General features: G+C 34.4%; 2 protein-coding genes across 2 annotated transcripts; both read left to right on the top strand.

The window, feature by feature from the left end:
• Positions 1 to 7,876: 7,876 nt before the first annotated feature.
• LOC127247115 (salviol synthase-like) lies at positions 7,877 to 9,804 on the top strand. Its single transcript, XM_051268831.1, has 2 exons — positions 7,877 to 8,787; positions 8,910 to 9,804. Exons 1-2 carry the CDS (start codon positions 7,936 to 7,938, stop codon positions 9,540 to 9,542), a joined length of 1,485 nt encoding a protein of 494 aa, XP_051124788.1. The 5' UTR covers positions 7,877 to 7,935; the 3' UTR covers positions 9,543 to 9,804.
• Positions 9,805 to 11,574: 1,770 nt separating this feature from the next.
• LOC127248137 (salviol synthase-like) lies at positions 11,575 to 13,263 on the top strand. Its single transcript, XM_051270356.1, has one exon. The coding sequence runs from the start codon at positions 11,726 to 11,728 to the stop codon at positions 13,223 to 13,225; it is 1,500 nt and encodes a 499-aa protein (XP_051126313.1). The 5' UTR covers positions 11,575 to 11,725; the 3' UTR covers positions 13,226 to 13,263.
• The last annotated feature ends 21 nt before the right edge of the window (positions 13,264 to 13,284 follow it).

Below are 13,284 nucleotides of genomic sequence, written 5' to 3' on the forward strand. Positions count from 1 at the left end.
TGGTTGATTTGTTGATACTTTTAGATGAAAATTTATTATAATTATTATTATTATTATTATTATTATTATTATTATTATTATGATTTAAAACAACATTGCATGTAAATTTGTATACAAACCAGGGTATTTTCAACCCACCAAAGCCATTAATGTCAATTTATTATTGTTATTATTATGATTTAAAACAACATTGCATGTAAATTTGTATACAAGCTAGGGAAATCTCCAACCCAGATCCATTAATGGGTTGGTTGATTTGACATCGATTGTCTCTAAATTGTCATTTTTTGGCATTCTTTTCTTTTAAGGAAAAAAAAATTAAAAAATATTTTAAATTATAAAAGTAAAATGTTTGTTTAAAATAATAAAAAAGTTAAATATTTAAGGGGAAGTTGGACTAAAATCCCTGTCAGACAAATACACTTGCAATTCAGTCCCTATTGAAAATTATTTAGACTGCAGTCCCTACTTTATTAATTAGGTTTGTATAACTCCCTAATGTGTATTTTTCCCTCAATCACGTTGTATATGCAACATGTACTCGAAATAGGTTGATCAATACTTCAAATATTGTAATATATACCTATATTACTTCCCGCTCTACCCCCATTATAACCTTATATACTTCTAATTAGAAATCGCGTACCTTTTTTTTTTAATTAAAAAAAAAACAATTAATTTACGATTAATAGAGGTAAAGATGAGAAACCTCTCATAACTCCTCTCACATCGATTTTAAACCATTTTTCTTCCATTTTTAGGCGAACAGAGGCTCTCCAACCTCCGACGATCAAGTAACAACCGATTCGGTGCAAAAATGTGAAGAAAACAACAAACTGCTCCCATTCCCCAAGACAAGCTCGAATAAGTAAGTGTCTGGTTGGATCTTTTTAAAGTTTTGATTTTTTGACATTGATATTTTATACCGTAGTTTGTTCGATTATTTGGGGTGTAAGTCTTGATCCCGTGTTTGTATGCATTGGTTTGGTGTTGAGAAGCCCTAATTGATCGGTGTAGTTTTCTTTGTTAATCGGATTTGAAATCGTTCGTAGCCTAGATACACCGAGTTGAGTGTTTTATTTTGGCACTGATTTTGGATGATTTTATTTATTTAATTTATTATTTTTGTTAATTTTGTAGATGTACATTTTGCTTAGTTACAGTTTTAGTTTTTTTGTTTGATTGTTCGGTAATTAGTCATGTTTGTGGGTTGACAAATATAGTATTGTTAAGTACCCCGAGTTGCATGTTTCAAGTCTAGTTTTCTAAGTAATATACTTTTATGAGACTACTATGTATCGAAATGTGTTGTTACGTACTCCTGATAAATTCTGATAATCTTTTAAATAAATTTGAGGTTCGGGTAATGTGGACTGGTGGTATTTATTTACAAACCGGTGAAGGAATACAGATAGGTTATCATCCGATTTGCGATACCATTTTTTCACGAGGTGGAGAAAATAAAGAAACGCATATTGGATGAATATATTAGTGCCATCAAAATGATTCCATTCGGTCATTTTTTGGACTGCCCAAAAATGAGGTTGTAATGGCAGCGTCTGCTTGCCTTGATTAATAACTTTAGCCCGGAGCACACCTTATTCAACATCGGAGCTGACATTATAGAAACAACATGATATTATATTTACCATTTGTTTCCACATGTTAGCATCACCAGATAGCTTCGTCCATTACCAACATCCTTGCATTATACATATACATACCTCTAGTATTAACATATATAACTTCATAATAGCAATGTAATTGTGTGGCATGTGGAAATTTGGTGTTTAGTTGTGCTATATAGGTAATGGTTGTACTTAGCAACAACAACGAGTTTTAATCAACTATTAGAACTCCAAATGATTACCCAATAATGGAATTCAAATGCCGTAGAAATAACAGGATATTTATATTTATCATTCGTTCCTACACATCATCAAATACCTCAGTACATTATTATTATACCTTCAGAATATATTTACAAACCTCTACTATTTCATTATATACCTGTGTAATAGAGGTATATACCACTTACTACTGTAAAATATGCCAGCGGATCCAACCGGTTATATTCTATCGATGCATAAAGTAATTATATTACACCCATTGAATAACGTTACATGCTTTGTGATCATGCTATTGAAAAATATGACATAAGTTGTTGAATGTAAATATACTATACCCAAACCTTTCCACCGAGGCTAATAGAGGAAGTTCTCTCACCGACTTCCTTAATTGTCTCATCCGTCAACGGATTGACTAAAGTTGACCACATTTTTAAGGATATCTACTACTACACAAATAATAAAGCAACTCCAATCATACTTTGATTGTCAATGCTCGTACGCGGAGCACATTGTTACATACCTGCATTAAAGACATACCCCGCAATAGTTTTTACGTACCTGTAATATGATCTCATATGCTCTCGTAACGAGTATCTATGCTCTGGTAACTTGTGTTTGTGAAATCGACCGTTCTTTATTTGAAACATTCAATTATCGTCGGTAATCAGGGATGGATGTATTATTATAGTATTCCTGTGAATCCCAGAACTGTATGTAAAGATAAACAATACATATTTACTATATATGACTAAACAAGTCATAAAAGACTTAGTTAAACTATGATTGATTGTTACTTGTACATGTTTTATCGTTTTGCCATTGAAAAGTGTGGGCATGTACTGTCGAATGTAAACGTACCATGCCTAAATTTTTTCATCGGGGCTGGGAGAAGAAATACTCACATCGAGTTCGTGAATTGGCCCCTCCATAAGAGGATCAACTACAATCAAGCACATTCATGACTACCTGCTACTACACAAATATTACCTAAGCAACCATTATTTATACCTACCTAACATACCTGCATCAAATACCGATATGCCCTAGCGCAGATCTTATGTACCGATAATGTTGGTATCACATGCTTCAATATCGAGTATATATACCTTGGTAACTTGTGCTTAGGTAACCGACCATTTTTGGTTCAAAATATTCATTTATTGTCGGTAATCAGGGATGAATTCATCGTGATAGTATTTCCATGACACCCTAAATTATATAAAGAGATAAACAACATATATTTACTATAGATGGCTAAACAAGTAAAAAAATGACTTAATTATATTGTATATATGTAGGATTATACTCAAACCTCCACTTGTAGATGACTAAACAAGCTATAAATGATTAAGTTAAATTATATTAGTTGTTAGAATACATGATTGTTGTCATGAATTGAAAATTTTTAGACTTATTACATAATAATCTTCACCGTAGCACAAACAACAACATTCAAGTGAAAATGCTAGTTGTAATATACTATTAGGACTGCAAGTGTTTTCTGCGTAATTGGACAAACACATCTTATCTAAAATATTTTGACCCATGACATAATAATCCAAACTATTACACACTTATAAACTCAATATCAATTAGCCCGGAACATTTTAAAAAAGTATAACTTGGTTGAGTAGGCAAGTACTTCAGCATGGCTCTGATGTACCCCCTATTGATTTTAATGTACCAATTCTTATCAAATTATGTACCCATGCTCTGCTTTCATGTATATAAAGAATGTAACATTATGACATAAGTGGGTAATTATGTAGCTGCATACTTTAAATAAATGCTCGTTTCAATGTACTCAAGGAAATAAAGTGAGCTCGATAGACTTCGATAAGAAAAAGAATTTATAACTCTTTTAGTATGGGTCTAACGAATGCAACACAAAATACTACTTACTTTTTTCCATTTAGAAAATTAATTAACATAAATTTACTATAATTTTTAAATGGGTAATACGCTACAGACCCATGTGTTTCGTGACATCAACTATATATTCTTCAAAATAAACAAAATACTAACCCACAATTTGTGTACCTGTGTTACATTTTAAGAAACCTCTATTGTTAACGAATCATATATAAAAGATCATCATCACATACCCGTAATTTACAAAATAGCATCAACACTTTTATTGTTGTATATTTATATACGATATTACATTATGTCTAGCACATCAAAAATAATTACAATGAAAGGATTGACAAACATCCTATAAAAATATAAAATTGCACCTTAAAAAAGTCTACAACAACCGCGTCTGACTTTAACCAATTACCACGGACCAAATTGGATACTTCTGTAGCTGCAATTAAGATATCAGCTTCACATAAAATTTGTTCTGGATTTTTGGCAAATTGATGAAGAATAGTCACCGTAGCATGGCGCGCCTCTGCCATAAATGGATAAAATGTTGGAGTTCAGTAAATTAGAAAAAATATATAATTATATAATTAATTGCACAATTAAATTACATGGATATATATCTTTACACACTAATCTAAACCTACAAGACTAAGATCAATTAAATAATATATATATCAATACTTGGGAAGTAATGTTGCAAGCAATCCAACAATGTTAATCTTACCAATCACCACAATACTTTTTCCCATAATATCAACATCGGACTATTGAAGCAACTTAATGCAACATTTAGGAGTACATAAATTAAATAATGGTTCTACTCCTTCATGCTCAGATTTCTAATATTCAGAGGATGAAAACCAATATTTCTCTCAATTTATATTATTCAGTATTTTAGCCTCATCCATAATTTGTTCAAGTCAAATATATGCTTAAATTAAGCAAGTCATCACACAATATATTGGTTTTATAATTCTATTGCACTATCAAGTCTATAATGCTCCACAAAGTAGACATACAGTATACGACAGACATTTGTTTTGGAAATATAAAGTCAAGCAAAACTCATACATTTGTTTTGGAAATAAAAAGTCAAACAAAATTTAAATATATGATAATAGTTTATGTTCTTAATTAGAACCAAATTATTGATCAGTATTAAGATCAATTGAAATTGGATAAACATAGATAAAACAAATTTATTTATTATTAAGTTTTAATTCTGTAGTAGCGCTTCAGCTCCATTTGCATTTGATCAAATACAAAATTGCAAAACAATTTACACTTTGGGAAGTTTCACAAAATTAATAGAATCTTAGAAGTCCAGGCTTATGTATATATATACAAACCTCACTAATAAAATTTTACTAATGTAGTGAATCACGCACAAGAATGAATAGCGACAAATTTTTAATGATTCGATATTTTTCTTTAATATTTAAAAAAATTCACTAAAAATTTCTCAAATCACAAAATCACTGCTTCATATCTACAATAAAACCTACTTGTTTAACATAACCAAAAGGCTTCTAGCAACATTTTCTACAAAATAACAACTTTTTTTCTAACCCAAAACCTACCCAACCTATCCAATCGAAATAGAGTAACTAACCTTGCAAAAACATCGATTTCAATCTTCGCCAGGGACAGATGACAACCTGGGTGATGACAAAAGATATGAGGAGAGAAATGGGTCTTCGAGCGCGCCGGCAACTAGCCCATCGGATGGCACTATGGATTTCAAAATCGCCGATAAATGCCCCACTTTCGTGCGAAATCTGAAACGATTTAGAGGGTGGAGAGAGTAATTTAGAGGGTGGAGAGAGAATTGGGATGGTGGGGAGTGAGAACAAAGAAAAAAAAGAAAAGGGGGGACTGCAGTATAATAAATTAGAAAAAGGGACTGATCTTAAATCAATTTGTGAAATTGGGCATTTAACCCCAATTGTCCGAATATTTAAAGAATAACAATTAAAAATTAAATTATAATTAAAGTAAAAATTATTGTAACATCTGCATATTTAGAATTAAAATTGTATAAATAAAATTTATGGGCTGTAGACGGTCGCACTGACAAATTATCACGCATTCAAAATCTTCTAAGTTTTGTGTATGGATTCTGATAAGTAAAAGTCTATACATTTAATATTAGTAGGTAACTGTCAATTCATTAAATTTAGACCAATACTTTATTTTAGTTATTAATTGTTATAAGAAAAAATGAAATCACTTTAATTATCAGTATTCAAAAGATCATTATTCAGGTCAACTAATCATTAGAAAAATCAACAATTTTTTTTTTAGTTTTTTTAACTTAAAACTAAAATTGATTAAGATTATTTATAATATTACTAAATTTGATAATTTTTTTTTTTAATATTGAAACAAAAATTGATTAATTTTATTACATTGAAACCAAATTTGTTTTCCTTATATTAATAGTATATAAATAATATAATTATTCTGAATGAAGAAAATATTTATTTTTTATTTTAAAATAATTTGAAATCAACATGTTACTCAATCCGCAGCTATCTGCGTCCTATTATTATACATCTATAAATTATTTCTTATTAAAAATGATTATACTATAAAACATTTTTAATTCAAAATATATACGTATCAGCTTAAAATACATCATTATTCTTTTCAAAAAGCCGGCCCGTACCCATACTATTTTAAAAATATATATATAAAAAATACATAGCTGATGCAATCGAAATTTTTATAAAAAGTTATGAAATGGATCTTCTTTAAATAGTATTTCCTCCGTCGTGGCCGTTTCTGTCCGTCTCACTTACCATGTTATTTTCTTTTTTCGGAAAATAATTACACACTTTACTCTCATTTTGAATTTTTAAATTTTATTTTTTTAAAATTTTAATTAAATTAATTAGTTATTTTAATCTTAATTTATAATTATTTATATTATAGAATAATTATTTTCATTAATACATTCTTAATTATCTACTAATTATATTTCTCGTAAAATATCGTGTCTACAGTGTAGCAGATACGGTATCTGGGACGAATGGAGTAATATATTGAATAATATATTCAATGGTGACAAAAATAACAAATGGCATTAATATAGCCTCGTGAGTCGTGACTTCAGCATATACAATAAGGGTGCGTTTGTTTCGGGAGATTGAATTTTGAGTTGGGATTTGAATAGTAAAAATTTTGAATTTGAATAGTTGTATGTGATATAAATATGTGTTGATTTGATATTTTGAATGTAAAATTGATTTTTTTAGTATAATATAAAAAATAAAAAATAAATGTTTGATTTGATATTTTTAAGGAAAAAAAATGAAATGAGCCAAATAAACACACCCTAAAAGTATTGTCCTTTTCTTATACTATTAAATTGATTTTTTTTAAAAAAAAATGTAGGATTTTTTTTATTAATTATTGAAAGTGTTAGTAAATTTTGTGGTATTATTTAGATCAGTGATGTAATTTTTATTAAATATTTTATAAAATGAATAGTATTTCTTTTTTCTAGAAATATGAAGAACAAAAATTTTATTGAAAACATTGTAAAACTTAAAAGAATAAACCCTATTTATGCAAGAAAAATATTCTTTCTTATTATTGATATTTGTTATTGATTAAGTTTTATTTTATTTATTTTTTATAATATTGTTCCCACTTAAAAGAACCAAACCTAATCAAATTGACTTTGTTTATGCTATTGTATTTTAAATTTTATATATTGGTTATATTTGATGTTCATTATATATATTTTTCAAATTTCGTTTTGTTCAATTTAATCGAAAATTTCAATTGAAAATTTGAAATACTATTCAAAATTTGGACTATTTATTTGTCTACCCCATTATTATAAATTATAAATATACTCCCTCCGTTTCAAACACCGTGTCAGTGTATATTAGGAGATATGTAATTAGTAAATAATTAAGAATATATTAGTGAAAATAATTATCTTACAATATAAATAATTATAAATTAAGATTAAGATAACTAATTAATTTAATTAAAATTAAAAAAAATAAAATTAAAAAATTTAAAATGAGATTAAAGTGTGTAATATTTTAAAAAAAAGAAAAAAAAAAGTGACATGTGAGACTGACAAAAATGGCAACGTGACATAATATCTTACACGGAGGGAGTATAACAGAACGAATCTCATGTTATATCATCTCATCTCATCGATATCTAAAAAGTAAATTCTTAGGTCGGACTTACCAAAATGGTTTTTCTCATATTTGCTTCCTTCTTCTTCTTCGTCGTCGTCTTCCTCAAATTCTCCCCCAAATCAAGAAACCTCCCTCCAGGGCCATGGAAGCTACCTCTCATCGGAAACCTCTACAATCTCGCCGGCGACCTCCCCCACCGCGCGCTGCAGCGATTGTCCCTCAAATACGGGCCGTTGATGCACGTCCGCCTCGGCGAACTCTCCGCCGTCGTCGTCTCCTCCCCCGACGCCGCAAGAGAAGTAATGCGAACTCACGACGTCAAATTCGCTTCCAGGCCACGAATTCTGGTGGCGGAAATCATGCTCTACGACTGCACCAGCATCACTTTCAGCCCTCCGGGCGACTACTGGCGGCACCTCCGCAAGATCTGCACGTCGGAGCTACTGTCGGCGAAGCGCGTCCAGTCGTTCCGGCCGCTGCGGGAGCAAGTTTTCTCCGATCTCGCGAGGTGGACTGCTTCCGGCGAAGGATCGCCGGTGAATCTGTCGGAGAAGATACTCTCGTCGACCTACGAATTCACGACGCGGGCGGCGTTCGGATCCAAAACGGACAAGAAGCAGCGGTTTCTGGAGATACTGACGGAGGCTTTCGGGTACGCCGCCGGATTCAATATTGCAGAACTGTTTCCTTCCATCGGAGTTGTCCGAACCCTGAGTCCGGCGAGGAAGAGGATGATGGTTTTGCGCCGGGAATTGGACGCCATACTCGACGAGATCATCCACCAACACGAAGAATCCGACAATGATAAAGAAGATCTGGTCGACGTTCTTCTTAAGTATCGCCACGATTCCGATTCCGGGCAAGAACTTGCTTTGACACCAGACAACATCAAAGCTGTAATCTTGGTCAGTTACTAATTTGAAAAAGAACAAACTCAGTTCATACATAATTAACGATAGTTAGTGATGAATCGGGCAAAAATTAGTCCCAATTGAGAACAGAGTTATGTTTTTGCCCCATGAAACAGGACGTATTAGGCGCGGGAAGTGAGACGTCGGCGACAACGATCGATTGGGCGATGGCGGAGATGCTAAAAAATCCCATAGTCCTGGAAAAGGCCCAAGAAGAGGTCCGGCAGGTTTTCGACGAGCAAGGGGGCCTCATCGACGAATCGGGCATTCCGGAACTCAAGTATTTGAAGCTAATTATCAAAGAAACTTTGAGATTGCATGCGCCGGTGCCGCTATTGCTGCCTAGGAAATGCGACGAGGCGTGCGAGCTTATGGGGTACGAGATACCGGAGGACACGAAGATCATCGTGAATACGTGGGCTATAAACCGGGACCCCAAGTATTGGCGCGACCCCGAGAGCTTTAAGCCGGAGAGATTTCTCGACAGCCCGATTGATTACAAAGGCAGTAATTTTGAGTACACCCCTTTTGGGTCCGGAAGAAGGATATGCCCCGGGATTGTTTATGGACTCGCCAATGTCGAGACGCCGCTGGCAATGTTGCTCTACCACTTCGACTGGAAATTGCCCGACGGACTGAAACCGGAGGAGATGGATATGGCGGAAAGGGCTGGCATTACAGCTAGCCGAGCAAAGGATTTGGTTGTTGTTCCCGTCGTTAAAAGGCCCTTACCGCCTGTCGTTAAATGATCGTACATATGACGGCTAATACGACGGCTGTTACATTGCTGATAGGATATTAATGTAATAAGTGAAAGAGATTTATGGTGCGAAAGGGTTGAAATAGGCACAATACAAATAAATGACACGGTAGTATGGGGTTGAACGTGTGACCATAAAGTAATAGGTTAAAAGCCTGAACCCCGTAAGGGGATTCGGATATTCAGTAATATATATTTTTTGTTGGACGGAGAAATATTATATTTAGATGACATTGATTTAAGTATATCAATTTGAAACTATTGGAAAATTTTAAATTTATAAATAATTTAATCTAATTCAATTTGAAAAAATCAAAATTAATTACTCCCTCTGTCCCATAAATAAATATCTATTTACTTTTTGTAATATTAATATTATATTGAGATATAGTAGAAATAAAGTAGAAATGACTAAAATAATATATTATAAGTTGTAAATATATTTATAATGTCTGTTAAAACAGTTATTAAAAAAATATGAAACGGAAAGAATATTAAATTTGAATTTGATTGGAATCTAATATTCTAATTTCGAATATTTTACTCAGTTGAATTAGCCGTCCAAAATAGCGATTGGCTTATAATTTAATTAGGCCCGAAGTAATAATGGGTTGTTTAGCTCGGTTAATGCATATGCTTTATTTTTTTGATGACGTAATCAATGTGCTTTATTGGACTATCAAAAGAACATTGTGACGTCACCCAGCACTCATAATTTATAGTACATGTATAGAGTAAGTATTGAATTTTTTATGCATTGTATAATTATTAGAGAAGTTCAAAGATTGTAGAGTATTTTTATTTGATATATATATATATATATTCATTTTTTACGGTATTCAATTAGAATAAAAATATTTATTTTATAATAAAATAGTAATATTTTTAAAATAATAAGAACGATTTCATCCAAATATTTTTATATTTTTCACTACTAACAATTAAAATCTCATTATTTTTAAATATAAGTACTAAATAACACAACTTGAGTGGTTAAAATTTGCTAATAACTCTAATTATTAACCTGTCTCTAAATTCTAAAAACACAAACAATGCATGGGATTATTTATGATTTAAAAGAATAATAATAATAAGTAAGTACCCTGTCTATTTGTTTCAAGGTTAAAACAAGTAAGCAAAAATATATTGAGATAGTGTCTAATGATTTATTATTCATGATAACCGTTATGATGGTTCCGTAAGAAATGGTACGGTGGTGTGTGTTCAAATTTCGACCCTTCCAGGCTTTGTCAGTCACACAGAATTGCAAATTTTTTATGTGAGATATAAAAAATTAATATAAAAATTAACATGGTAAACCGATTTTCTTGTAACTGGACCGGATAATTTATCATTTTAGTCTCGTAACTGGACTGGACCATTTATCATTTTAGTCTCATAACTAGATCTTTTATCATTTTAGTTTGTCGCAAATTAGTTTTGTAATTGAAAATTTTTTGCACTTTTAATCCTCCGGCACCAAAGATGCTTACGTGGTACCGCATGACTCGTCTGAGGACACGTGTCCGCCAAGTCAATGATACTTGGCGTACACATAACTATATATCAAAATAAGATAAATATATACATTGTTTTTATCCCTACAAAAAATTATAGCATCCATAGACATATTTCTCGATATTTTCTACTAGAATTCGATCAAACTTTGCATTATCCCAATACGAATTTTGTGTAACCCTTAGTAGAAATTGAGCCAAAATATGATACGCTCATTACGAAACAGCGTTATATCCAATCTGTTAACTCAATAAAATCCGCTAATATTTTTAAAGAATTAAAACATTAAGGTGGAATACGCTTGTTGTGAAATGAAAACGGCCGTGTTGAAAATACCAGCGACTTCAATAGCGTTCTCCAACCGGAATTGATTTTGGTTTGATCTTACTCTCAAGTCAAGTTCCTGTTACACGATTACTGGCTCGAATTATATCCGCGTGTTTTGAAAATAAAAGAGTTAAGAGTGGGACATGTTCAAACTTTTATTCTTTCCAGGGATTATTCTAACGTATCGTGGGGGTTTTGGGCTTCATTTTAGCAATGTAAAAAAAGTCTCATGCATTCACGACTGTCCCAGCAAGACTGCAATTTCTCATTCAAATATATATATATATAGGCAGTTCGATTCTAACCTGCAACTGAAATCTTGGATCCATGGAGACGACGACGATCCAGTTGGTGATCCTCGCTTCATTCTTATTCTCAATCTTGATGCTTTTCAAACAAGCTAAAAAATCACGACCGAATCTCCCTCCAGGGCCGCCGAAGCTGCCGCTGATCGGGAATCTCCACAACCTGATCGGCGGCGGAATGCCCCACCATGCGATGCATCAATTGGCCCTGAAATATGGCCCCCTGATGCACCTGAAGCTCGGCGAGGTTTCCACCGTCGTCGTCTCGTCGCCGGACGCCGCCAGACAAGTCATGAAAACTCACGACCTGAACTTCGCGTCCCGGCCGCCGCTCCTCGCCGCCGAGATCCTCAATTACGGCAAATCCGGCGTCGTCTTCAGCCCCTACGGCGAATCCTGGAGGCATCTGAGGAAGATCTGCACCCTAGAGCTGCTGAGCAACAAACGCGTCCAATCATTCCGGCCGGTCCGACAGAAGGTGCATTTAGAGCTCGCGAGAATGATCGCCGCCGGCGAGGGCACCGCCGTCGACTTATCGTCGAAGCTTTATTCTTCCACTTACGACGTCGTTTCGCGGGCGGCGGTCGGGGAATCGAACAAATCGAGGAAAGCCAGGTTAATGGAGATTATCAACGAAGCCAGTGAGCTCTCAGCAGGGTTCAATATCGCCGAACTGTATCCCTCCATTAAAGTCCTCGGGAAGATCACCGGCCTGGAGAAGAAGCTGCGGAAGCTCCACCGGGAAACCGACGAACTTCTCGAAGGCATAATCGGCGACCACAAAGAAGCTCCTGAGGAAGAAGATGGAAAGAAAGTCGACGATCTCGTCGACGTTCTTCTGAAATTACAGGGTGAAGAGCACCAATCTTCATTAACCTCCAACAGCATCAAATCCGTGATCTTCGACATTCTCGGCGCCGGCAGCGAGACATCCGCAACGACATTAGATTGGGCGATGACGGAGCTGCTGAAAAATCCACCGGTGATGGACAGAGCTCAGCGCGAGGTCCGGGCGGTGTTCGACAGGAAAGGACATGTCGACGAATCGGACATCAACGAGCTCAAGTATTTGAATTCGGTGATCAAGGAAACGTTGAGGTTGCACAATCCAGGGCCATTGTTGATCCCAAGAATGTGCATCGAGGCCTGCCGGATCAACGGTTGCGACATACCGGAAAACACCAGAGTCATCGTGAATGCTTGGGCCATTAACAGGGACCCTAACTACTGGCAAGATCCCCTGTCCTTTACGCCGGAGAGATTTCTTGACAGCGCCATGGATTACAACGGCAACAGCTTTGAATTCCTCCCTTTCGGCGCCGGCAGGAGGATCTGCCCCGGGATTTCCTTCGGAGTTGCGAATATTCAAAACCCGTTGGCCGTGCTGCTCTACCACTTCGACTGGAAATTACCCGACGGAATGAAGCCTGAAGACATCGACATGTCGGAGAAATTTGGAGTGACGACGAGGAGATTAATAAACTTGCGCGTTGTTCCGGTTATTACGAGGCCATTGCCGTAATCTATGTTCGTATCTATCGAAAACATCATGAATTGAATAAAGAAAGGACTCTGTTTTAG

Source organism: Andrographis paniculata, unplaced genomic scaffold (assembly GCF_009805555.1).
Source record: "Andrographis paniculata isolate CXL003 unplaced genomic scaffold, ASM980555v1 Contig32END, whole genome shotgun sequence".
Classification (NCBI taxonomy): Eukaryota; Viridiplantae; Streptophyta; class Magnoliopsida; order Lamiales; family Acanthaceae; genus Andrographis; species Andrographis paniculata.

What these genes read in the sequence shown, in the direction of transcription:
- LOC127248137 (XM_051270356.1), top strand. Translation starts at nt 11,726, where the DNA reads ATGGAGACGACGACGATCCAGTTGGTGATCCTCGCTTCATTCTTATTC.
- LOC127247115 (XM_051268831.1), top strand. Translation starts at nt 7,936, where the DNA reads ATGGTTTTTCTCATATTTGCTTCCTTCTTCTTCTTCGTCGTCGTCTTC. An exon ending in ACATCAAAGCTGTAATCTTG is followed by an intron (nt 8,788 to 8,909) that starts GTCAGTTACTAA and finishes CCCATGAAACAG; the next exon opens with GACGTATTAGGCGCGGGAAG.